The sequence below is a fragment of the Symphalangus syndactylus genome, chromosome 11 (genome assembly GCF_028878055.3).
Source record: "Symphalangus syndactylus isolate Jambi chromosome 11, NHGRI_mSymSyn1-v2.1_pri, whole genome shotgun sequence".
Classification (NCBI taxonomy): domain Eukaryota; kingdom Metazoa; phylum Chordata; class Mammalia; order Primates; family Hylobatidae; genus Symphalangus; species Symphalangus syndactylus.
The window spans coordinates 19181110-19207524 of NC_072433.2; the positions used below are offsets into that span (position 1 = coordinate 19181110).

The 26415-nt window shown below is 45.7% G+C and overlaps 1 protein-coding gene across 1 annotated transcript in view; it reads left to right on the forward strand.

The window, feature by feature from the left end:
• The first annotated feature begins 244 nt into the window (after positions 1 to 244).
• The window catches only part of MLKL (mixed lineage kinase domain like pseudokinase), a 29460-nt gene continuing 3289 nt past the window's right edge, over positions 245 to 26415 (forward strand). Inside the window, 10 exon segments of the mRNA XM_055297945.2 lie at positions 245 to 593; positions 734 to 823; positions 5739 to 6200; positions 8737 to 8811; positions 9695 to 9881; positions 15973 to 16070; positions 18806 to 18941; positions 22568 to 22649; positions 25781 to 25932; positions 26141 to 26190. Of these exon segments, the coding sequence (XP_055153920.1) occupies positions 5741 to 6200; positions 8737 to 8811; positions 9695 to 9881; positions 15973 to 16070; positions 18806 to 18941; positions 22568 to 22649; positions 25781 to 25932; positions 26141 to 26190 (1240 nt within the window). The 5' untranslated portion in view covers positions 245 to 593; positions 734 to 823; positions 5739 to 5740.

The window sequence follows — 26415 nt, forward strand, 5'->3', positions numbered from 1 at the left end:
CTAGCTGAAGATGTAGTTAATCTTAAGAAAACCTGACTCACACTGTAACGGGATGTTCTGCAATGACCTTAGAAGAGGAAGTGACTTTTTTCCCACTTTGGTGTCTCTTCCCTCGTACCCTCCCCACCCCGCTAATAATATCCAGCACAGAGAAGCGAACACCAGAAGCTCCTCTCCAACTTTCAGTTTTTCTCTAAACTTCCAGTCCTTCTCATACTGTGTCCTGGTTATAATAGTTGCTGGGACCTTATTCTATTCTGAATCCCCAGCCCCTAAAGAAGGCTTGGCACTGACATGTACAGCGTAGTTACCGAGTGATTTGGGGGAAGGAAGGAAGGGTGTGCAAAGGACAGGAGGAGCATAGCAGGAGGAAGGAAGGGAGGGGCCGAGCGGCTCTAGGGAGCCAGGGCACCGTGAGCCTGGTGGTTGGCAGGTGGAGCCACGTCGGAGGGGGAAGTGTCGCAGCATTCTCTGCAGGCATCACAGACCTGAGGCAGTGGCCTCCGGAGGGCACAGGACAGAAACAGCCGTCCAGGTGGCTGCGTGGAGGGACCCTGCTCAAGTGCGGCTGCAGTGGCAGCGGTTTCCCTCAGGTAGGGATCCGGGCGCCTTGTCGCCGCCAGCCACGTGTGGCGTCCGGTACCGCCAGCGGAGTGCAGGGCGCGGGCACCAGGGAAGGGGGCGCAGGGGAACTCCCGCGGGCCTCGCATTTGCAGACTTCTCCCCTGGGCAGGAGGCGGTCGTGGGAAAGAAGGCGGAAAAGCGAGCTTTTTGGAACTGTGCACGGGACAGATTGGACGCACACCCCTCTTGAGGCGCGAAGGTGAGCATGGGGTCTTCCCAGGAGGCGGCGGGGCCGAGGGGCTGCAGCCCAATTCCTGGGCGGTGATGGGAAGAACAAGGGGTGAGGGTGGCCCAGTCCGAGTTCCTGGAACTCAGGACCGAGTTGGTTTCATTTCCTCGTCTCTGATGGTGGAGCTGCCTGCTCAGATCTGGCGCTACCTTCTGCCAAAGCGAGACGCCTAGTAGCATTGGGGGTCGTGGAGGGCAGGGGCACGGGAACAACTAACCTGATGTCTTCTCAGAAAAAGGAAGCCTTCAGGTTTGCAGGCTGAAGGCGAGAGAGAGAGAGAGAGACAGTGAGAGAGAGAGAAGAGGGAAATGCCTGATAACCTTTACTTATTTTATTTTATTTTTGGAGGGAAGAGGTGAATTTGTATTGTTATTACCATTTAAAGATTTTTCACTTTTAAAATTAGTAACCTGTTTTCTCATCGTAACATATGAACATAATCCCCTTTTTCTATTTATTTATTTTTAGAGATGGAGTCTTCCTCTGTTGCCCAGGCTGGAGTGCAGTGGCGCAATCATAGCTCACTGCAGCCTCCAAACTCCTAGGCTCAAGTGATCCTCCTGCCAGATCCTCCCAAGTAGCTGGGACTACAAGGTGCACATCACCACACCCAATTAAATTTTTTTGTTATTTTTTGGTAGAGCCAGGGTCTCGCTTTGTCACCCAGGCTGGTCTCAAACTCCTGGGCTCAGGTGATCCTCCTACCCCACCCTCCCAAAGTGCTGGGATTACAGGTGTGAGCCACTGCAGCTGGCCTGAACATATTCTTAGTTGTTTGTTTTACATATTATAAATAGGACTGCAGTGAACATCTCAGTAGCCGTCTATCTACACACACAAGCTTTTCTACATCATAAGTTCCTAGAAATTCAAATTGCCCAGTCTAAGTGTGTATTTATATTCCCTTTCTTCCCTTATAGATCATATACTTAATAAGCCCTTAAACAATTTAACTTATTGTAGGGTGCTTTTTTCCTGATATTTTGTAGTTTTTAATATATTTTAATATCATACAGGCAAGTCCCCTTTTCTTTATTTTTTTAAAATCCTGGTTATCCCTACTAATTTCCCATTTCAAACGAATTTTAGGATCATTTTGATTTAATGCCAAAATATGTCAGTAGATGTTTTATTGGAACTGCATTAAATTGTATTTAAATTTGGGAAGGATTGCTGGGTTGTTCTATTTTAGTCTTCCCAGCCAGAAATATAACACTTCTTCTTTCTCTTTTTTTTTTTTTTTTTTTTTGAGACGGAGTCTCACTCTGTCACCCAGGCTGGAGTGCAGTGGTGCGATCTCGGCTCACTGCAAGCTCCGCCTCCCGGGTTCATGCCATTCTCCTGCCTCAGCCTCTCCGAGCAGCTGGGACTACAGGCGCCCGCCACCACGCCCGGCTAATTTTTTGTATTTTTAGTAGAGCTGGGGTTTCACCGTGGTCTCGATCTCCTGACCTCGTGATCCGCCCGCCTCGGCCTCCCAAAGTGCTGGGATTACAAGCGTGAGCCACCGCGCCCGGCCAACACTTCTTCTCTTTCCTTCTTTCTTCAAGCTTTGTTTTGTGCAATTTTCTTTTTTGTTTGTTTGTTTTTGAGACGGAGTTTGGCTCTGTTGCCCAGATTGGAGCGCAGTGGCGTGATCTCGGCTCAGTGCAACCTCCACCTCCCGGGTTCAAGCAATTCTCCTGCCTCAGCCTCCCAAGTAGCTGGGATTACAGGCGCCTGCTACCATGCTCGGCTAATTTTAGTATTTTTAGTCGAGATGGGATTTCACCATGTTGGCCTGGCTGGTCTCAAACTCCCGACCTCAGGTGATCCACCTGCCTCAGCCTTCCAAAGTGCTGAGATTACAGGCATGAGCTACTGCGACCGCTGCAATTTTCTTCATACCATGCCACCACTGTATAATTTATTATTTTAAATTGTCAGTTCTGTGGGTGGGATATTTTCCCCATTTTCCTTTCTGATTAGTTAGTGCCAACACATGGCTTTCTGATGAGGCTGGAGTAAGACAACTGGAGCTTAGAGCTAGGAAGCTACAATTTGCAAGATTCCTTGAACAACATTGTGACATTTGCTTCTGTTTCTGGTGCAACAGAGAAAGTGTAAAACCTTTTGCCCTCACAATTCCCAAGAAATGGCCTTGAAGATATCTGCTTAGCATGTGGGAATAGCTGGGTAGTCTGAGATCCACTAGTCTTTTTAGGAGTGCCCTAATAACTGTTACCTCCCTTGCCCAATCACTGTAACTCTCAGGCAACAAAAATACAACTATATCGATTGCTCATTTATTTAGTTTCACTTCTGCCAGTGCCTTACTCATGTTTGAAAGCCGTATTTGGGCTCCGGGCCAATTATTTTCTCCAAGCTGTTATTTAATCTATAAACTGGTGATAATACTTAACCTACCTCTTTCACTGAGCTGTTAAAAAAAAAAAAAAAAAAAAAAACTAACTTTGTTTTTTGTTGTTGTTGTTATTGGTGGTGGTGGTGGTGGTGTTTTTGAGACACGGTCTCATTCTGTTGCCCAGGCTGGAATGGAGTCAGTGGCACAATCATGGCTCACTGCAACCTCGACCTCCCAGCCTCAATCAATTCTCCCTCCTCAGGCTCTGGAGTAGCTGGGACTACAGGCAAGCACCACCACACTCAGCAAATTTTTGTATTTTTTTGTAGAGACAGGGTTTCACCATGTTGCCCAGGCTGGTCTTAAACTCAGGCTCATGCGATCCCCTGGCCTCAGCCTCACAAAGTGCTGGGATTACAGGTTTGAGTCATCACACCCTACCCTAACTTTATTTTAAATACTTTGAAAACTGGTTCCATGGCCTTGTGATTATTTGAATGCAACCTCCCTGAACCGCAGCATCTTCACTTTTCATCTGTTTGTTTTTTCGAGACAGGGTCTCTCTCTGTTTCCCTGGCTGGAGTGCAGTGGTGTCATCATAGCTCACTGCAGCCTCGACCTCCCAGGCTCAAGCGATTCTCCCACCTCAAACTCCTGAGTAGCTGGGACTACAGGTCCCAGCTAATTTTTGTATTTCTAGTAGAGATGGGTCTTGCTGTGTTGCCCAGAATGGTCTGGAACTCCTGGCCTCAAGCAATCCTCCCACCTCTACCTCTCAAACTGTTGGGATTACAGGCATGAACTACTGTGCCCAGATGGTATCTTCATCTGTTAAATGAAAATAACCATGAAGAGCTGGGGGTTCCAAAGCACTTAGGATGTAGTAGGTGAGGTGAGATCTAGTGTCATAATTATTATCATCATTCATTGCTGAACGCAGTTGGCTTTAGTCGCAAATAAAGCAAACATGATTCAAACTGCCTTAAACAATCAGGGAGGTTATTGGTTCATGAAACCTGCAGTTAGGGGATGGGGTACACTTCAGTGTCAGTTCAAACCAGTGGCTCAATGTTGTCATCAAAGACTCAGATTCTTTCTCCCTTTCCATTCTACCATGTTCAGGTAGCCTCATTCCAAGCTTTAGGATCAGGACTCTGTGCTTCCTCACTCATGTTCAGAGAAGAGAGAGAGGTTAAGAGTAGGAAGCTGGCACTGCAGCCTCAACCTCCTGGACTCAAGGAATCCTCCTATCTCAACTTCCCAGGTAGCTGAGACTATAGGTGTGTGCCACCACGCCAGGCTAACATATATATAATATATATGTAATATTATATATGTATTACTATATATATGTAATATATTACATTTTTTTGAGATGGTGCAACCTCTGCCCCCTGGGTTCAAGCAATTCTCCTGGCTCAGCCTTCCGAGTAGCTGGGATTACAGGCGTGCACCACCACACCTAACTAATTTTTGTATTTTTAGTAGAGATGGGGTTTCGCCATGTTGGCCAGGCTGGTTTCCAACTCCTGACCTCAAGTGATCCGCCCACCTCAGCCTTCCAAAGTGCTGGGATTACTGGCATGAGTCACCGCGCCCAGCCAATATTGTATTGTTTTTATTTTATTTTATATTTTATTTTATTTTATTTTATATTTTATTTTATTTTATTTTATTATTTTGTAGAGAAAGGGTCTCACTTTGCTGTCCAGACTGGTCTAGAACTCCTGGCCTCAAGCAACCCTCCTGCCTCTTCCTCTCAAAGTGCTGAGATTATCGGTGGGAGCCACCTCGCCCAGCTGCATTTTTCTTAAAGGACTGTAGGAAGAAACTGAACAATTTTTTGTAGGAAAAATGAAAGTCCACATGTTTTAAGAAAAACAGAAAGAAACATATTTATCTGTGGCAGTAAAGACTAGCCCAGCTCACTTCATTCATTTGAATTACCTGCCTGGCCCCTGAAACCTCTATGCTTTAGCAGGATATATTTGTAATACACGAAACTGATGTAAATATATCAACCTGAAAATATAATGGTTTACATGCAATACAAGTTTATTTCTTGATCACTTAACAGTCCATGACAGACGTTCCAGGTCTGTGGGCAGCTCTCCTCCAAGTGATGATCCAGGGACTCAGGACCCTTCTTGGGGCTCCACTACCCCTAGGGCCGGTTCACCCCGCACCTCCATCCAGCCAAGGGAGAGTGTGTGGAGGGGGCAAAGCTACCCCAGTCCGAAGTAGAGCAGGTCACATGCACTTACACCCCATTGGTGAGAACTAGTCACATGGCCACATCACGCTGCAAGGAAGGCTGGGAGATGTAGTCCCGGCTGGACCAGCTCGTCCCAGCTGCAACTCTATTATTGTGCAAGGGCAGAACAGATTTTGGTGGGCAGCAAACCATCTCTATCTTGCATGAAAATGCTGGGGAGACCTCCTCAGGCATTTAAATCACAGGCCCCTTAGATTCTTTCTTAGCCAAGTAGTGAATATGCAGGAGATTTGAGGATTTCACCAAATTCCATTCATTTCTTCCAGGCATGGAAAATTTGAAGCATGTTATCACCCTTGGCCAGGTCATCTACGAACAGTGTCAAAAGATGACATACTGCAAGAAACAGTGCCGGCGCCTGTGCCACCGCATCCTCGGCCTGGTCGAGTGTCTGGAGATGCTCCAGGACCAAGGAAAGAGGAGTGTGCCCTCTGAGAAGTTAACCACAGCCACGAACGGCTTCAAGGCTGCCCTGGAGGAGGCTATTGGGGAGATAGAAAAGTTCAGCAGTAGATCCAATATCTGCAGGTTTCTAAAAGCAAGCCAGGACAAAATACTCTTCAAGGATGTGAACGAGAAGCTGAATGATGTCTGGACGGAGCTCTCGCTGTTACTTCAGGTTGAGCAACGCATGCGTGTTTCACGCATAAGCCAAGGAGCGTCCTGGGCACAGGAAGATCAGCAGGATGCAGACGAAGACAGGCGAGCCTTCCAGATGCTAAGAAGTGGCAAGTTGGGTTTTTGTTGGGGAGTGGGAGTGCAGTTGAACGCATTTTAGTCTCACTTTAATTTACCAAAGGAGCAGCAATGATGAAGTTTGAGCAGTTGTAACATACTTGTAGCTCGAAACTCCTAGCTGGGCGCGGTGGCTCTCGCCTGTAATCCCAGCACTTTGGGAGGCCGAGGCCGGCGGATCACTAGGTCATGAGATCGAGACCATCCTGGCTAACACGGTGAAACCCCGTCTCTACTAAAAATACAAAACATTAGCCAGGCATGGTGGCGGGCGCCTATAGTCCCAGCTACTCGGGAGGCTGAGGCAGGAGAATGGTGTGAACCCAGGAGGCGGAGCTTGCAGTGAGCCGAGATTGCGCCACTGCACTCCAACTTGGGCGACAGAGCGAGACTGTCTCAAAAAAAAAAAAAAAAACTCCTAACATCCTTTGGCCCCAGATATATGGTGGGGGCTGGTGAAATTTGGGCAAGCCAGCGTTGAGGAGGAGTTTTGTTTTGTTTTGTTTCATTTTTTGAGACAGGGTCTCTGTTGCACGGGCTAGAGAACAGTGGCACAATCATAGCTCACTGCAGCCTCAGGCTCAAGTGATCCTCCCACCTCAGCCTCCGGAATGGCTGGGACTATAGGTGTGCACGCCACCATGCCCAGCTAATTTTTATTTTATTTTTTGTAGATAGAGAATCTCACTATGTTGCCCAGGCTGGTGTAGAACTCCTGGCCTCAAGTGATCCTCTTGCCTCAGCCTCCCAAAGTGCTGGGATTACAGGCACCTGGGAGGTGGAGGCTGCAGTGAGCTACGATTTCTCCACTGCACTGCAGCCTGGGCGACAGAGCGAGATCCTGTCTCCAAAAACAAAGGATGGAGGGGGGCCAGCATGAGAAGTAAATCTCCCTCCTTGACCTCAGGGGCCCCTGTTTCCCTTTCTGAGGACGAGACCTTCAGTACTAAAACTGGGGAAGTCTGATAGAAACCATATAGACGAAATGATAATCTCATCCATTGTTGGTAAGATACTTGTGCAACCTTTATCAAAATGTGAGGTACAATCACACAGTCTACCAGTTTCTTGAATACCCTTCTGGAGATTTAAGTATATATATTTTATTGTTGTTGTCACACAGTCAGCATCATTCCAAACACGTTGTTCTATTTCTTCTTTTCTCATTAAATAATCTTAAATATCCTCCCATGTAAACATCCATTGAATTATATAGCTTGTTTTCCTACTTGGCATCTACCCTACTGTTTTGTTTTGTTTTATGATCATACTAGCAGCACACAAATTCAAAAACAACACAATATATACACCCATCATTTTTTCCCATTTTTTGCGATAAAATATACATAACATAAAATTTACCATTTCAACCATTTTTAGATGCCAATTCAGTGGCATCAAGTATATTCACATGGTTCTGAAAACAACACCACCATCTATCACCAGAACTTTTTGTTTCTTTTTTTTTCTTTTTTTTTTTTTTTGAGACAGTGTCTTGCTGGAGTGCAGTGGCACGATCTTGGCTCACTGCAACCTCTGCCTCCTGGGTTCAAGCGATTCTTGTGCCTCAGTCACCTGAGTAGTTGGGATTACAGGCATGTGCCACCACACCACACCTGGCTAATTTTTGTATTTTTAGTAGAGACGGTGTTTCACTATCTCTACTGACCAGTTTGGCCAGGCTGGTCTCAAACTCCTGACCTCAAGTGATCTGCCTGACTCAGCCTCCCAAAGTGCTAGGATTACAGGCATGAGCCACCATGCCTGGCCTATTTCAAGATATCTTTATGAGAAATTCCCAGAAGTGGAATTGCTAGGTAAAATCACTAGGTCAAAGACTGTAGGCATTTCAAATTTTTATAGAAGTTGCACAGATATTACTTCTACCAACAATGCATGAGTTATCTGCTTCTCTATGCTTTTCCCGTGAGAGACTTCCCACTTTTAGTAGTCAGGGTTTCATGTCCCCAGAATTCCTCAGTCCTGGGCAGATAGGGATGGCTGACCACTGTAAATAGTGTGTTACAAATTTTCAAACATGTTTCTGAGTATATAAATCAGGATTGATTTGATTATGCTGTGGTTTAAAAAACAACAACAACTCAGTGTTCTAAAGAAACAAGTTTATTTCTCATTCAGGCAAAGTCCAGGGGACCCTCCAAGGTGAATGCCCTCCTTCCAGGATACTTTCGATAGTATAGCACTTCCACGTTGACACAAACTTTCCTCACTTCCAAAGCAGCCAGGTTGGAACCTTAAGCAGAGTCAGTTAAATGCTCCCTCTGGGAAGTGACGGACATCTCTTTTCTTCATTTCTTAGCCAAAGCAAGTTACCCAGCCATGCTTTAATGCATCTCCTGTGTGCTCAGAAGTAGAAATCTGAATATTGGTGATCAGTAGTAATCCCTACCATAGTGAATATAATAGGTAAAAAAATGATATCTCAACAGTTTTAATTGGCATTTTAGTTTTGATTGGCATGTGATTTTAATTTCTATTTTGAGAATTCACTGCCCTTTTTTCTTGCAGATAATGAAAAAATGGAAGCTTCATTGAGATGATTAGAAATCAACATGAAAGAAATCAAGGAAACTTTGAGGCAGTGTAAGTTATCATGTGCCCTGCTGTTTCTGATGGCCCCCAAACTAGAAGTCATCAGTTTACTGGGACCCCAGCCTCCCCCTACCCCTACATTTGTCCATTTTCTGTGCTGGATGGCTGGAAGCAGCCCACAGGTTTGGGGATCCATTCATGGCTAGCCCAGGCTTCTGTCCATGGAATAACATCTGGAGAGAGCTTCTTGACCAGTAAGATATCTTCTAACAGCTGTCAAAGTGCTTAAAAACCTCTATGAATAGCATCAAAGCTTCAGTTCAGTTGCTGAATTTCCAAGAAGAAATTCAAATCAAATTTAAAATGCCCACTCATTCATTCATTCATTCAACAAAACCTGTGAGTATCTGGTTTATGCCAGAGGCCACACAAAGAGGTAACTAAGATGCAGAGAAGGACACTGCCTTCCAGGAGCTCACGGGGTAGAGGAGGAAAGAGGAAAGACAGACAGTGAACACACAACAGCAAGGTTACTGAGCTTGAACTATGTCCCTAACTACTAGATCTGAAATGAGTAGGCCAGATGCCAGATGCTCAAGTGCCAAGCTCTGGGTAACAGGAATAGAGATCCTTCCAGGATGAGAGAGATGAATCTGGATGAGGGTTAAGGCTGGAGGGACAGGCGGGATTTGAAGAGGAGGGAAAGGAAGTGGATGATACATTCTGTTAACTGTCCAGCTGTGTCTCTATTGGTCACTCAGAGGCACTGGAGCTGCTCCCTTGGGCTGAGTCCATCAGAAGCCCCAGCCACCACCAGCTCTGGTTCATGTTGTAGAGCTTCCCACTCACACATCACAAATACGCCACCTCCCTTAGGACCCCTTCCTCTGCTCATTGACTCTTTTGTCTTCTTTCCTCTTGGGGGTGAGGTCAGATTTACCACCAAAATGCATGCAGGAGATCCCACAAGAGCAAATCAAGGAGATCAAGAAAGAGCAGCTTTCAGGATCCCCATGGATTCTGCTAAGGGAAAATAAAGTCAGCACACTTTATAAAGGAGAATACCACAGAGCTCCAGTGGCCATAAAAGCATTCAAGGAACTCCAGGCTGGCAGCGTTGTGTAAGTTTTTTTGTGTGCTTCTCTCGTGTGTACCAATACTTACTCTAACTCTCCAAGGAGAGGGGTATTGTCTCCATTTTTAGATGAGGAAGCCTGGGCCGTAAAGGGTTAAATGACGTGCTCTCCACTGTTGAGCAGAGTCTTGACTTAAATACATCTTTCTACCTCAGTTCTAGGTCTTCTCTCCTTTATTCACATATATATTTAAAAAAAAAAAAAAAAAAACTTTCCCTTGCAACCCTGTTTCCCAGTTGCTCATCCCCTCCCCAGGCAGTAATTCTAGTGTGTTTTGTTTGTATGTGTTCTTGTGAAATGTATGCATACATTTTTCATGTTCACAACTGGTAGAGTTACATGTCTGTTGCCTGCTTTCCTCACTTTTCCTCACTCAACATCATGAAACATGTTCCATATCTGGACTCCTTAATTTCTGTCTGCCATCCGTGGTGAAGATCCTCATTTTGCCAATTTTTTTTTTTTTTTTTTTTTGAGACAAGGTCTCACTCTGTTGTCCAGGCTGGAGTGCAGTGGTGAGATCATAGCTCATTGCAGCCTTAACCTCCTGGGCTCCAGCAGTCCTCACACCTCAGCCTCCCAAGTAGCTGGGACTGCAGGTGTGCACCACCATTCTTGTCTAATTTTTAAATTTTTTGTAGAGACAGGGTCCCACTGTGCTACCCAGGCTTGTCTGGAACTCCTGGACTCAAGTGCCTCCTGCCTCAGCCTTCCAAAGTGCTGGGATAACAGGCGTGAGCCATATATTTTGTCTATTTTTTTTTTCCAGTGATGGAACCTAGTCAACTTCCAACTTTTCCCCACCAAAAAGATGCCATACTTAGTATCCCTTTAGGGACCTGTATGAGAATTCTTAGGGATATAGCACCAGGAGAGAAAATGATGGGCCATAGGATATGTGTATATTAAGTAACTAAGTACTACCAGGCAACTCTTCAGAAGAAAGTGTCTATGCCTACACTCCCACAAGCAACCTCACCAACCCTTAGTGTTATCCAGCTTTCTAATTACTTTCATCTTTATAGTTAATAAAGTGATCCATATTCTGTAGTTATTTGAACTTGCATTTCTGTTTTTACTAATGAATTCAAGCCCTTATTTACATGTTTTAGCTATTTGGGTTTTCTCTTCCATAAATCGCCTGTTCATATCCTCTGCCCTTTTCTCCATCACAGTTGCTGCTTTTGTCTTGTCTGTTTGTAGATCTTTGTATATTGTGGAAATCAAGCACTTGTCAACTTTAGATATTGCAAGCTTTTTATTTGTGCTCTAGAGGTGTCCTGCCCCACCTCTAGATCTTAAAGGCATTCTATATTTTCTTCTCTTAACTTTACAGTTTTATTTTTTATATTTAGGTTTTAATCCTACCAGAATCCACCTTTGTATGTGACATTATGTAGGGTCAACTTTTATTTTTAGCCACATAGTAAGTCAGTTTTCTCTATACCATCTATTAAGTGGTCTGTCTTTTCCCTGTTGATTTGTGGTACCATATTTATTGTATATTAAGTTTTTATGTAGACATGGATCTGACTCTGATCTCTCTAATCTTTCCCACTGATCAATTTGTCTGTTTTTGTACCAATAACACACTGTTACTGTTTTTTCCATATGACTTTGCAGTAAGTTTCGATATCTGGTAAAGAACTTCCTCCTCATGATTCTTCTTTTTCAGGTTGACTTAGCTGAATAAATATCAAAGAAAGTTTTATCACACTCCCCAAAATACACATCAAGATTTTGATTGAGACTGTATTTTTAACAGTTTTATTGAGATATATTTTACATACCATAAGATTTACCTATTTAAAACGTACAATTTAATGGCTTTAAATATATTTACAGGCCAGGTGCAGTGGCTCACGCCTATAATCCCAGCACTTTGGGAGGCTAAGGCAGGCAGATCACCTGAGGTCAGGAGTTTAAGACCAGCCTGGCCAACATGGTGAAACCCCGTCTCTACTAAAAAATACAAAAATTAGCTGGGCATGGTGGCGTGAGCCTATAATCCCAGCTACTTGGGAGGCTGAGGCAGGAGAATCACTTGAACCTTGGAGGCCAAGGTTGCAGTGAGCTGAGATCGTGCCACTGCACTCCAGCCTGGGTGACAGAGCAAGACTCCAACAAAAAAAAAAAAGAAAGAAAAGAAAAAAGGAAGGAAGGAAGGAAGGAAGGAAGGAAGGAAGGAAGGAAGGAAGGAAGGAAGGAAGGAAGAGAGAAACCCTATACCCACTAGCAGTCATTCCTCATTCACCCCCATCACCACCATCCTGAGTCCCAGGCAGCACTCCTACCTTCTGTCTCTATAGATTTGCCTTTTCTGACTCTTTAATGTAAATGGAATAATACAATATGTGACCTGTTGAGTCTGGCTTCTTTCACTTAGCATGATATTTTCAAGGTTCATCTATATTACAACAAGTATCATTTCTTCATTCCTTTTTATGGCTGAATGATAGTCTGTTGTATGGACATCTTATTTATCCATTAATCAGTTGAAGGACCCTGTGTTTTTTCCACTTTTTGATTATTATGAATAATGTTTCTGCGTACATTCATGTACAGGTTTTGGGGGGTTTTTTGTTTTGTTCTGTTTGAGACGGAGTCTTACTCTGTCACCCAGGCTGGAGTGCAGTGGTGTGATATCAGCTCACTGCAACCTCCACCTCCTGGGTTCAAGCAATTCTCATGCCTCAGCCTCCTGAGTAGCTGGAACTACAGGCATGTGCCACCAGGCCCAGCTAATTTTTGTATTTTTAGTGGTGACAGGGCCATGTTGGCCAGGCTGGTCTGAAATTCCTAACCTCAAGTGATCCACCCACCTTGGCCTCCCAAAATGCTGGGATTACAGGCTTGAGCCACCGCACCTGGCCCTCCTGTGTTTTCTTCTAAGAGTTTGTAGTTTTTGGCTCTTATATTTAGGTTTCCGATGTTAGAGTTAATTTTGGTGTATTGTATAAGGTAGTCTTTCAACTTCATTTTTCTGCATGTTGATATCCAGATGTCCCAGACCATTTGTTTAAAAGACTGTGCTGGCCTGGCACTGCAGCTCACATCGGTAATCCTAGCACTTTGGGAGGCCGGGGCAGGCGGATCACTTGAGGTCAGGAGCTCGAGACCAGCCTAGTCAACATGGCGAAACCCCATCTCCACTAAAAATACAAAAATTAGTCAGGTGTTGGCTGGGCGCAGTGGCTCACGCCTGTAATCCTAGCACTTTGGGAGGCCAGGGCGGGCAGCTCACCAGGTCAGGAGATCGAGACCATCCTGGCTAACATGGTGAAACCCGTCTCTACTAAAAATACAAAAAATTAGCCAGGCGTGGTGGCAGGCACCTGTAGTCCCAGCTACTCAGGAGGCTGAGGCAGGAGAATGGTGTGAACCTGAGAGGCAGAGCTTGCAGTGACCTGAGATCGCGCCACTGCACTCCAGCCTGGGCGACAGAGCAAGACTCCATCCCCCGCCAAAAAAAAAAAAAAAAATAGCCAGGCGTGGTGGCAGGCACCTGTAGTCCCAGCTACTTGGGAGGCTGAGGCAGTAGAATAGCTTGAACCCAGAAGGCAGGTTTTGCAGTGAGCAGAAATTGTACCACTGCCCTCCAGCCTGGGTAACAGAGCGAGTTCCCAAAAAAAAAAAAAAAAAAAACTGTGAAAAATCAACTGGCTTTATATGTATGAGTTTATTTCTTGACACCCAATTCTATTCCATTGATCTGTTTGTCTAGTCTTATGATAGCACTATACTGTCTTCATTACTGTAGCCTTGTGATAAGTTTTGAAATTGAGAAGTATGAGTCTTCCAGCTTTGTTCGTCTTTTGCACGACTGTCTTGGCTATCCTGAATTCCTTTCATTTCCGTACAAATTTTAGGAATATCTTGTCAATTTCAGTTTTTGTTTTGGCTTTTTTTTTTTTTTAAGCCAACTACAAATCGGGTAAGGATTGCATTGAACCTGTAGGTCAATTTGGAAAATGTTACCGTCTTAATGATGTAAACTCTTCCTATTCAAGAACATGGGACATCTTTCCATTTATTTAGATCTTTTAAAATTTCTTGCCAGGTGCAGTGACTCATGCCTATAATCCCAGCACTTTGGGAGGCTGAGGCAGGAGGATCACCTGAGGTCAGGAGTTCGAGACTAGTCCGGCCAACATGGTGAAACCCCGTCTGTACTATAAACACAAAAATTAGCCGGGCATGGTAGCAGGCGCCTGTAATCCCAGCTATTCGGGAGGCTGAGGCAGGAGAATCGCTTAACCCAGGAGGTGGAGGTTGCAGTGAGCCTAGATCACGCCATTGCACTCAGCCTGGGCGACAAGAGTGAGACTCCATCTCAAAAAACAAACAAACAAACAAAACAAAACAAAATTCTTTCAACAATTTAGGTACAAAATTTTCAGGGTAAGACTTGCAACTTGCACTTCTTTTTTTTTTTTTTTTTTTTTTTTGAGGCGGAGTCTCGCTCTGTCACCCAGGCTGGAGTGCAGTGGCGCAATCTGGGCTCACTGCAAGCTCCGCCTCCCGGATTCACGCCATTCTCCTGCCTCAGCCTCTCCGAGTAGCTGGGACTACAGGCGCCTGCCACCACGCCGGGCTAATTTTTTGTATTTTTAGTAGAGACGGAGTTTCACTGTGGTCTCGATCTCCTGACCTCGTGATCTTCCCGCCTCAGCCTCCCAAAGTGCTGGGATTACAAGGGTGAGCCACTGCGCCTGGCCAAGACTTGCACTTCTTTTGTAAATTTATTCCTAAGTATTTTATTCTCTTTATGCTATTGGAAATGAAAATTTTTAATTTAATCTTTTGATTGTTAATTGCTAGCAGATAGAAATACAATTGATTTTTGTAGGCTCTGAACCTGCCCTGATTCTCTGACAGACCTTGGACAAGCCTCCTTTACCCTTTGAGTCTAAGACTCAGAGTGAATGAACAGATTGGATTGAGTTGGTGGTTCCAGTAATCCTCTTTAATAATTTACCTGCCCACATTTTTTAAGGCCCACGTTTTGGAAGGAATTTTGGTTATAAGATTTCACTTAATAAATATCTTTTTTCTTTTTTTTTTTTTTGTGGAGACGTAGTCTCGTTCTGTCACCCAGGCTGGAGTGCAATGGCGTGATCTCGGCTCACTGCAAGCTCCGCCTCCCAGGTTCACGCCATTCTCCTGCCTCAGCCTCCCGAGTAGCCGGGACTACAGGCTCCCACCACCACGCCCGGCTAATTTTTTTGTATTTTTAGTAGAGACGGGGTTTCACCATGTTCGGCAGGATGGTCTCGAACTCCTGACCTTGTGATCTGCCTGCCTCGGCCTCCCAAAGTGCTGGGATTACAGGCGTGAGCCACCACACCCGGCCTAATATCATTATTTTTATTCATCAAAGACACACACCACAGGCTGGGCACAGTGACTCACACCTGAAATCCCAGCACTTTGGGAGGCGTAGGCGGGCAGATCACTTGAGGCCAGGAGTTTGACACCAGCCTGGCCAACATGGTAAAATCATGTCTCTACAGAAAAAAAATACAAAAATTGGCCGAGCATGGTGGCACGCACCTGTAGTTCCAGCTACTCAGGTAGCTGAGGCATGAGAATCGCTTCAACCTGGGAGGTGGAGGCTGCAGTGAGCCAAGATCGCACCACTGCATTCCAGCCTGGGCAACAAAGCAAGACCCTGTCTCCAAAAAAAAAAAAAAAAAAGACACACACCACAATCTGTCAGAGTATATGCTAAACAACAGGTTACAGCCTAAAAACAGTAACAAATACTTGACTTTTTAGTTTGCGTAGTAAAGCCCTGTAGGTCATAAAAATACAATTCTATCAGACTATTTGAACTACTGAAAAGATATTATCAAGTCCCATTAATATCTCACAGACCCCGAGGGACTAATTTTGCTGCCACAGGCACCCTAGGGGTTCCACATGTTATCTTCAGTAGCTGAGCTTATCCTGGCACCAGTTCTCACCCCAGATGCTGATACCCCCACCCCCACATACACAGAGGGTCACCACACTGAATGTTCTGTAAGGAACCTTCCAGTTCTGAAATCCTGATTTCTCCCTTTAATCCTTATAGAATAGTGAGGCAGACTTTCAATAATGAGATCAAAGCCATGAAGAAATTTGAATCTCCCAACATCCTGCGTATATTTGGGATTTGCATTGATGAAACAGGTAAGGAATGCTTCTGGGATTGGTCAAGCTTTGGATGGCCTGGAACATGCCTCCTGTGTTTTCATGTGTTGCATTTTTTTAAAGAACACCACAAAGGTGGAATCTACAAAGTGTGATTATTATCAATGTTATTTTTTTTTTTTTTCATCCCAAGATGCATGTTCTCATCTTCTTTCAGGAGAGCAGGGCTGAAGGCTGAGGGTTGGTTTGCACTAACATGACCACATCTTCTCCTTTCAGCCCACTGGGAAATAAGGGGGTGCATGTTTAGATGCCAGCCTGGAAGAGGGGTGCATCTTGTTGCTCTAAAACATTATAAAGCTGCCAGGTGCAGTGGCTCACACTTGTAATCCCAGCACTTTGGTAAGCTGAGACAGGCAGGTCACTTGAGGTCAGGAGTTCAAGACCAGCCTAGTCAACATGGTGAAACCCCATCTCTACTAAAAATACAAAAATTAGCTGGGTCTGGTGGCAGACGTCTGTAGTCCCAGCTAGTCGGGAGACTGAGGTGGGAGAATTGCTTGAACCTGGGAAGCAGAGGTTGCAGTGAGCTGAGGGTGCACCATTGCACTCCAGCCTGGGGAACAGAGCAAGACTCCGTCTCAAAAATAAAAGCAAAAATAGAAATAAAGATAAATTATAAAGCTGTCTGACCCAAAGAAGGAAAACACCCTTGGTCATCATTACTGTAGATCAAATCTAAAAGCAAAATTAACTTACCTGGCCGGGCGCTGTGGCTCACGCCTATAATCCCAGCACTTTGGGAGGCTGAGATGGGTGGATCACAAAGTCAGGAGCTTGAGACTATCCTGGCCAACATGGTGAAACCCCGTCTTTACTAAAAATACAAAAAATTAGCCGGGTGTGGTGGCACACGCCTCTAGTCCCACCTTCTTGGGAGGCTGAGGCAGGAGAATTGCTTGAACCTGGGAGGTGGAGGTTGCAGTGAGCCGAGATCGTGCCCCTGCACTCCAGCCTGGGTGACAGTGTGAGACTCTTGTCTCAAAAACAAAAACAAAAACAAACAAACAAAAAAAAAGACATTACCTTACCCCTTTACCAAGATCCTTATTTGACAGGCTCTTTTTTTTTTCTCTTTTTTTCTTTTTTTCCCAATGTGACTGCATTTTCTCTCGTGGAATGACCCCTCCTGCTGGTCATGTTTTGCTGCTCTTGCCTAGAGATTGGACAGAGCAACTCCTGTCTTATCCCCTTTGGAAGTTGCTCCACAGCCTCAGGCCAACTTGATTTCAGAGTGTGGAATCTCAATCTAAAGGCAAACGTAGGCCAGGCATGGTGGCTCACATCTGTAATCCCAGCACTTTGGGAGGCCGAGGTAGGTGGATCACCTGAGGTGAGGAGTTCGAGACTAGCCTGGCCAACATGATAAAACCCTGTCTCTACTAAAAATACAAAAATTAACTGGGCGTGGTGGTGGGTGCCTGTAGTCCCAGCTACTCGGGAGGCTGAGGCAGGAGAATTGCGTGAACCTGGGAGGTGGAGGTTGCAGTGAGCCAATATCATGCCACTGCACTCTAGCCTGGGTGACAGAGCTAGACTCTGTCTCAAAAAAATTAAAAAATAAAAAATAAAGGCAAACATTCAGCAACGTTTATTCTCCTTGGGGACCGCTGAGGTGCCTGGCTGAGTCACATGTCAGTTTTGCAACTCAGGCCCATGAATGGGGATGTCAACTTTTTGTGTGAGTCCTCACCCACCCCTGCCATGTGTGCCCTACTCATTCCTCCCACACAGATGTACGAAGCTCCTTGTGAGCACCCGTGTGAACAAGACAGACACATTTCCTGCCTTCTTGGGCTTCCAGTTGAGTGAGGAAGACATTCCCCAAATAACTGCTAAGAAAATTTAGAATTATACCAAGAAAGAGAGATAGAAGTAAAAAAAGAAAAAGAGAAATTTTTTTTTTTTTGAGACAGAGTCTCGCTCTGTCGCTCAGGCTGGGGTGCAGTGGTACGATCTGCTTACTTCAACCTCCACCTCCAAAGTTCAAGCAATTCTCCTGCCTCAGCCTCCCTAGTAGCTGGGGCTACAGGCATGTCCCACCACACCTGGCTAATTTTTGCATTTTTCGTAGAGACGAGGTTTCATCATGTTGGCCAGGCTGGTCTCGAACTCCTGGCCTCAAGTGATCCACCTGCCTCAGCATCCCAAAGAGCCGCGATTACAGGCGTGAGTCACCACACCTGACAGAACATTTTTTTTTTTTTTGAGATGGAGTCTCGCTCTGTTGCCCAGGCTGGAGTGCAGTGGTGCAATCTCTGCCACGAAACTTCAAGCTATTCTCCTGCCTCAGCCTCCCAAGTAGATGGGATTACAGGCACCCGCCACCACACCCAGCTAATTTTTGTATTTTTAGTAGAGACAGGGTTTCACCGTGTAGGCCAGGCTGATCTCAAACTCCTGACCTCATGATCGCCCGCCTTGGTCTCCCAAAGTGCTGGGATTACAGGCGTGAGCCAACGCACCCAGCCAATTTTTTTTTTTAAGGTAGAATTACGACAAGCCAAGTATTATGGAGAAGAGGATGGGAATTCTGGGCATATTTGGTCCGTTCAAGGAGGCCGGGGACCAAAACTGTGGGCTGAGAATTGGGGGAGAAATGGGACTCAGCAGAGCCAAGTCTGTATCTGTACCGAGGCTGGGAGAGGTGGGCTGCAGACAGGGGAAGCTTCTAGTAGGGCGGGTCCTCATAGTGTCTGGCTCCTTTCCACCAGTGACTCTGCCTCAATTCTCCATCGTCATGGAGTACTGTGAACTCGGGACCCTGAGGGAGCTGTTGGATAGGGAAAAAGACCTCACACTTGGCAAGCGCATGGTCCTAGTCCTGGGGGCAGCCCGAGGCCTGTACCGGTAAGACAGGGTGAAAAAGCGCCACTAAGGGTTGGATGGGTCTGTCTACACTGCTGATATTCCCACAGATGGTGAGAGAACAGGCCAGAAGCCCCAGACAGTCTCCCTCCCATACACTGTTTTACTATTTACTCTGATTACAGATAGGAGGGAGGAAGGAGGTTTAACCCAGGGAACACCAGCTCCCAGAACTGATGGTTGAATTTGATATCCACACTGCACTTATAGAGTTGGATGAGCCCTAATTTTGGAGTGGACAGATTTATCATAAAAATAAACATATCCAGTTAAATTTGAATGTTAGGAAAGTAATGAATCGTTTTTTAGTATAAGTGCATCCTAAATATTGCATGGTATATACTTATACTAAATATCAAAAATATCAAATTTTATTTTATTTTATGTTTTGAGACAGTCTCACTCTCTTGCCCAGACTGGAGTGCACTGATATGATCACAGATCACTTAACCTCCCTAGCTCAAGGGATTCTCCCACCTTAGCCTCCTGAGTAGGTGGGACTATAGGCGCACACCACTACGCTCGGCCAATTTTTTTTTATATACCTTTTTTGTAGAGAAAAGGTTTTGCCATGCTGCCTAGGCTGGTCTCGAACTACTGGGCTCAAGCAATCCTCCCACCTCAGCTTTCCAAAGTGCTGGGATTTCAGGTGTGAGTCACTGCACCCAGTCTCAAATTTTGGATAAACATTTATTTTTAGTACAACTATGTCATATATAATTTGTGGGCATGCTTGTACATATATATATATGTGTGTGTGTACATGAATATATATATTCATTGCTTATCAGAAACTCTAATGGAGTGTCTTGTGTTTTTTTCTTTTCTTTTATTTTTTTCTTGAGATGGAGTCTCGCTCTGTAGCTCAGGCTGGAGTGCAGTGGTGCGATATCAGCTCACTGCAACCTCTGTCTCCCAGATTCATGCCATTCTCCTGCCTCAGCCTCCCGAGTAGCTGGGACTACAGGCGCCCGCCACTATGCCCGGCTAATTTTTTTGTATTTTTAGTAGAGACGGGGTTTCACTGTGTTAGCCAAGATGGTATTAATCTCCTGACCTCGTGATCCACCCGTCTGGGCCTCCCAAAGTGCTGGGATTACAGGTGTGAGCCACCGCACCTGGCCGTGTCTTGTGTTTTATTTGGCAACTCTACCTGTTCTCACCTGCAGAAACTATGGATTCTTAGGTCCAAGGGTCCCCAAAGGTTAGTCACTCACAAACCATCTGCAGGGTTTTAACTATACTACTACCAGTGTTATTTACTTAACATTTTTAATTAAATTGACTCACTTTGTAAAAATCTGAATGAAGGCCAGGTCCGGTGGCTCACGTCCGTAATCCCAGCACTTTGAGAGGCCAAGGCAGGTGGATCACTTGAGGTCAGGAGTTCGAGACTAGCCTGGCCAACATGGCAAAACCCTGTTTTTACTAAAAATACGGAAATTAGCCCAGCATGGTGCCACAGGCCTGTAATACCAGCTACTCAGGAGGCTTGAGGCACAAGAATCACTTGAACCCAGGAGGCGGAGGTTTCAGTGAACTGATATCGTACCACTGCACTCCAGGCTGGGTGACAAAGCAAGACTCCATCTCAAAAAATAATAATAATAATTGAAATAAAGCTTTTAAAAAGGACACTTTCTCTTACTACCCTAAATTGAAAACCAGTGTCACTTGCCAAAAATAGGTAACCACAAATGAAACCAAAACAATGTAATTAAATTCTGGCTGGATGAGGCTGCCTGCCAGAAGCTCTGTGATCCAACCCACATTTTCTTTGTACAATGGAGATATTGGAGATATTGGCAGAGTTAAGGATACCCAACACCAAGGCTGGGTGCAGTAGCTCACGCCTGTAATCCCAGCACTTTAGGAGGCTGAGGCGGACAGATCACGAGGTCAAGAGATCAAGACCATCCTGCCCAACATGGTGAAACCTCGTCTCTCCTAAAAATACAAAAATTAGCTGGGCATGGTGGCAGGCACCTGTAGTCCCAGCTACTCGTAAGGCTGAGGCAGGAGAATCGCTTGAACCTGGGAGGCAGATGTTGCAGTGAACCAAGATCGTGCCACTGCACTCCAGCCTGGGCGACAGAGCGAGACTCTGTCTCAAAAAAAAAAAAAAAAAACACCAAACCCAGACTTTCTGCTTGATGTAATCAGAAAGACTGGAGCAAATTGAAAGGAGAATAATTTTCCCTTTATATAATCTTGCATACCACCTTATCCCATACTTTTGGAAACACTCTCTTAGCTATTAATTTGAAATTAAGTTTGTTTCTTCTCAACTCCCTAAACTAGTGAGTTTAAGGAGAAGTATTTTTGGATGTTGTAGGGGACACAGTTAATATCCCCTCCAAATGACCTCTGATCCTTTTTGCCAGCTCTATTTACCCTTCCCCCTCTCGGCATGCTTTGCTGCTAAAAGTTCACAGCTGCAATTTTCAGAGGATTGCCTGTGGGCACTGGAGCCCTTTCACCCTTATAGACAGCTGAAAGTGCCCATGAGTTTTATATCCATCTGTCCCTGCCCTCCCTAACACAGTCCATAACCACTGACTGATGTGAGTATAAAAGTCCAGTTCCGTTGCCTCCTGTGGGACACACTCTGAGGTGTGATTGTGCCCACAGGCCTCCACGAGACCACCTGAGCCTGGGATTTCACCTGAAATCAACCTCTTGCTTGATTTCCTCTCCTTCCCCATCCTGCTTCCTGTATGCCGTCAACCGTTTCTCCTGGGAGCACCTTCTTTTTGTTTGTTTGAGGGACTTTTGGAGGTTTTTTTTTTTTTTTTTTTTGAGACAGAGTCTCACTTTGCCGCCCAGGCTGCAGTGTAGTGGCATGATCTCGGCTCACTGCAACCTCCACCTCCTGGGTGCAAGCGATTCTCATGCTTCAGCATCCCAAATAGCTGGGATTACAGGTGCATGCCACCACGCCCAGCTATTTTTTTGTATTTTTATTAATAGTAGAGATGGTGTTTCACCATGTTGGCCAGGCTGGTCTCAAACTCCTGACCTCAAGTGATCCACCCACCTTGGTCTCCCAAAGTGTGGGGATTACAAGCGTGAGCCACCGTGCCTGGTCAAGGGAAAACCTTCTTGATACAAATCACTCGTACCCAAATCATGGCTCATGATCTGCTTCTGGGAGAATCTGAGCTCAGGCAGACACCATGACCACAACCCAACCTGGAATGCAGGGGCTTTGTGAAACCAAAGCCCTTGTCTGGAAGTCAGTGGGACCCCAGCTTCACATTCTGCTTTGACCTGAAGGGTCCCAGCAAGGTCCAGCCACCCAGCCATGCCTCCAAGCTCTCGGATCTGCCCAGCACTTCCCAGGCAAAGCAACACAGAGGCACCGTTGTCCTTCTCTACCTAAAGTCACCCCTGATGCCAGATTGCATGCACTTCACAAGGACTGTCATGCCCACTTGTGCTATGAATCTCATCTCTGCTCTATACTCACAGTTTGCGATTCTCAAACCTTGCCTCTGCATCCCAGTTTTTCCTATGTATCTGTGGACAGGCACCCATGGTACTGTCCAGCCTCATCAGCCCAGTCATGATTGTCAGTCACTAATGCTCCCTTCCTTTGGCTGTGTCAGGCTACACCATTCAGAAGCACCTGAACTCCACAAGAAAATCAGAAGCTCAAACTTCCTGGTAACTCAAGGCTACCAAGTGAAGGTGGGTGCCTTCCAGGGGCGCTTTGGGTCAAACCTGCATGACTAGTGCTAGGAGAGGGGCACGAGTGTCTCAGAAAGGCTTGATTCTTGTCTTAGTTTATTTATTTATTTATTTATTTATTTAGAGACAGAGTCTCTTTCTGTCACCCAGGCTGGAGTGCAGTGAGCGAGATCGCCCCGCTGCAACCTCTGCTTCCCAGGTTCAAGCGATTCTCCTGCCTCAGCCTCCCAAGTAGCTGGGATTACAGCCATGCACCACCACTCCCAGCTAATGTTTGCATTTTTAGTAGAGACAAGCTTTCACCATGTTGGCCACGCTGGTTTTGAACTCCTGGCCTCAAGTGATCCACCCGCCTTGGCCTCCCAAAGTGCTGGGATTACAGGCATGAGCCACCATGCCTGGCCTTGCCTTGGTTTTAGAACTGAGTTCAATTTTAGTTTTTTAGTTTCAGAACTAAGTTCAACTTTCTGTGTGCCCACCACACAACAGTCTCCATCTATGTCTCCTGTTCTGATGAGTGCCTTCTCTCACTGCCCATTTAGCAGGGATGGGCTAAAAGTCATTTCCCCTTAGATGCCTGGACACCACTTCTATGTCCCTACAACATACAATGGGGGATCTTGTTAGGTCTAAGGACTCAGACTCACAGGACAGGTCTAGGCCACGTTTGTCATTCAGTTACTTAGAAGGATGTCAGCAGCCCCAAACCTTTCCCTCCAGGGTGAGTCCTTGCAGTCATCCAGGAGATACTCTCTTTGTCAGAGCCACAGGTGCTGGAGAAAGAGGCTCCCATTAGGTGGATGTGGGTCATCCAGGCTTAGAAGCCCATGACCTGCAGGAGTCAGCATCTCTGGTAACAACTCTGCAAGCATGCCTTCCAGTATTTCTGCAAGTGACATGTCAGTTACTGTTTTAAGAGCTGCCACATCTGGATATGGTGGCTCACGCCTGTAATCCCAACAATTTGGGAGGCTAAGGCAGGTGGATTGCCTGAGGTCAGGAGTTTGAGACTAGCCTGGCCAACATAGTGAAACCCCGTCTCTACTAAAAATATAAAAAGTTAGCCAGGTGTGGTGGCAGACGCCTGTAATCTCAGCTCCTAAGGAGGCTGAGGCAGGAGAATTGCTTGAACCCGGGAGGCGGAGGTTTACAGTGAGCCGAGATCACGCTGTTGTACTCCAGCCCGGCCAACAAGAGCAAAACTCCGTCTCCAAAAAAAAAAGAAAAAAGAAAAGAAAAGAGCTGCCACATGGCTGGGCATGGTGGCTTATGCCTGTAATCCCCGCACTTTGGAAGGGAAGGCAGGAGGATCACTTGAGCCCAAGAGTTCAAGACCAGCCTTGGCAACACAGTGAGACCTCCCCCTCTTCAAAAAATTTAAAAATCAGCCAGTAAGGGTGGTGCACACCTGTAATTCCAGCTACTCAGTAGAGTGAGGCAGGAGGAAGATGGCTAGAGCCCAGGAGGTCAAGGCTGCAGGGAGCTATGTTTACGCCACTGTACCCTAGCCTGGGCAACAGAATGAGACCCTGTCTCAAAAAATAAAAAAGAAGCCGGGTGCAGTGGCTCACACCTGTAATCCCAGCACTTTGGGAGGCCAAGGCAGGCAGATCACGAGGTCAGGAGATCAAGACCATCCTGGCTAACACAGTGAAACCCCGTCTCTACTAAAAAATACAAAAAATTAGCCAGGTATGGTGGTGGGCGCCTGTAGTCCCAGCTACTCAGGAGGCTGAGACAGGAGAATGGCGTGAACCCAGGAGGCAGAGCTTGCAGTGAGCCGAGATTGCACCACTGCACTCCAACCTGGGCGACAGAGTGAGACTCTGTCTCAAAAAATAAAGAAAGAAAAAATTGCTACAAACCATTCCCATCAGCTGTTTACTGTGTAGTCCACTTACCACCTTGATCCTGCCCAGAAGCAATCTAACAATCAGCAGTCATTTTTGTTTTTATCATCAGCAATGTTACTAAGAGCCATAGGTGACAGTCTACCTGTATCAAATTTCCAGGGGAACAGACCTAAGAAGTTCACTGGAAGTCAGATTTTCATACAGAAGAGGAAAAGATTTTGTGAACTCAGTGTCCGCAATTCCCAAATGCTAAAAGAATTTTAGCAGTTTTCTTTGTCATCCATAGGTGGTTTTCTTTCTTCCAGTCCTACGAGTGTCAGAGACAGCCCTCAAATAATAGCAGACAGGCCTTTTTTGCCTTTCAGATGCCTTTCCCCCTCTGCGATGGTGATATAAGTACTCCCAAAACACTGTTTCTACTACTCTCACGCTCTTCATCCAGCCTGACTATAAGATGCGCTATTCCGCCTTTCATCCCTGGTATCCCATACGGCGCTAGATGTAAGAGAATGTCAGTGCTCAGGAAACGTGTGAGCAAGTGAATGAATGAATGAATGAATGAAAGGGGGATGAGCCATCTAAGTGCCTTATCCCTTTTCTCACATTGCCCCTAGATTTGGGTACCTGGCTGAGTTTGGGGCTGGCAGCCTTCAGCACACCAATGGTGTCAATGACAGGTGTGCATGGGACAAGAACATATGCTGTCATGATTGTGCTACGGTTTCTTTAAGAACACCACGTGACCACGGAGGGCTGGGGGGATGACTCACACTCGTCATGCCAAAGCCAAAGGATCAGGCTGACCCCCCATAAAGTCAGATGGCACAGAGGGGATCTCCCTATGCCATTTTCCCACCTGCTTCTCTGGGAAAAGGTGAGCCAGGCATTGGCTCTCTGACCCCTCTCCGCTCTCACTGAGTGGAGTTCATTCCTCAACTGAGAAACCCCTACATTTTAACATAGTCATACTGGCAACAACTACAACTTAGCAGGTCTTACCGGTGCTTTATAACCATTATCTCAAGTAATCCCCCCTGTCATCACCCCATTTTATAGAGAAGAAATATCTTTGTGTTTCTTCTCTTGGTCACTGCACTATGATAAGTTGAACCCATAATGTTAACCAATAGAGTAGCCACACAGACAGAAGTCACTACAGGAAATAAATCCCTAAGGTAAAAGACAATTCCCTGGCAATTGTGTGTAGCAACAATCCCTGCCCTTTACTCCTCTACCCAAGATCTTGCTTGTTTCTTTCCAAGTTGCCTCTCTATCTAGCTTGCAGGATTTGAGTTGAGGAAAACACAGACTTCCATCAGTTTGGAAACTACAAGAGAAAAGACAGACGGAGTCAAATCTACAGCATCTCTCTCACCTCAGAAACTGGAAGATGTATTTTATCCATATGATGTAAAGTCTGAAATATACAGGTATGCTCATGTTCTGGTACAGATTCTAACTCAGATGTGCGTAATAGGAAAACCCAAATCAAACTCCTCCAAAGACCACCTAAACTCAACTCTGTTGAACGAAATTGGGTAGTAATCAAAAAATTCACTGAGTTTTCTGGCAGTGGCTAGAGGGACAGGGGAAAGGGGAGACTAGCTATGGTTGTTCAATTTCTTGGTTTTCTTTTAGCTTTGGAATCGTCCTCTGGGAAATCGCCACTGGAAAGATCCCGTTTGAAGGTGAAGAATGTGAAGGCTGGCTCAGCCAGTGGTGGGGTTGGGTCCCCTTCCAATAGACCAGAAATTCCCCAACAGTGCTGCCCCTGGCAATTTGTTGTTTAACGTGGGAACTGCCTGGGCTGGTCAGTGGAATCGTTGGAAGCTCTTGCTGTTTCCATACTCAGAGTCCCTAGTTCTGATGCCAGCCATCAGCATCCAGAGAGATGTACGCGTACCGGAGCAATT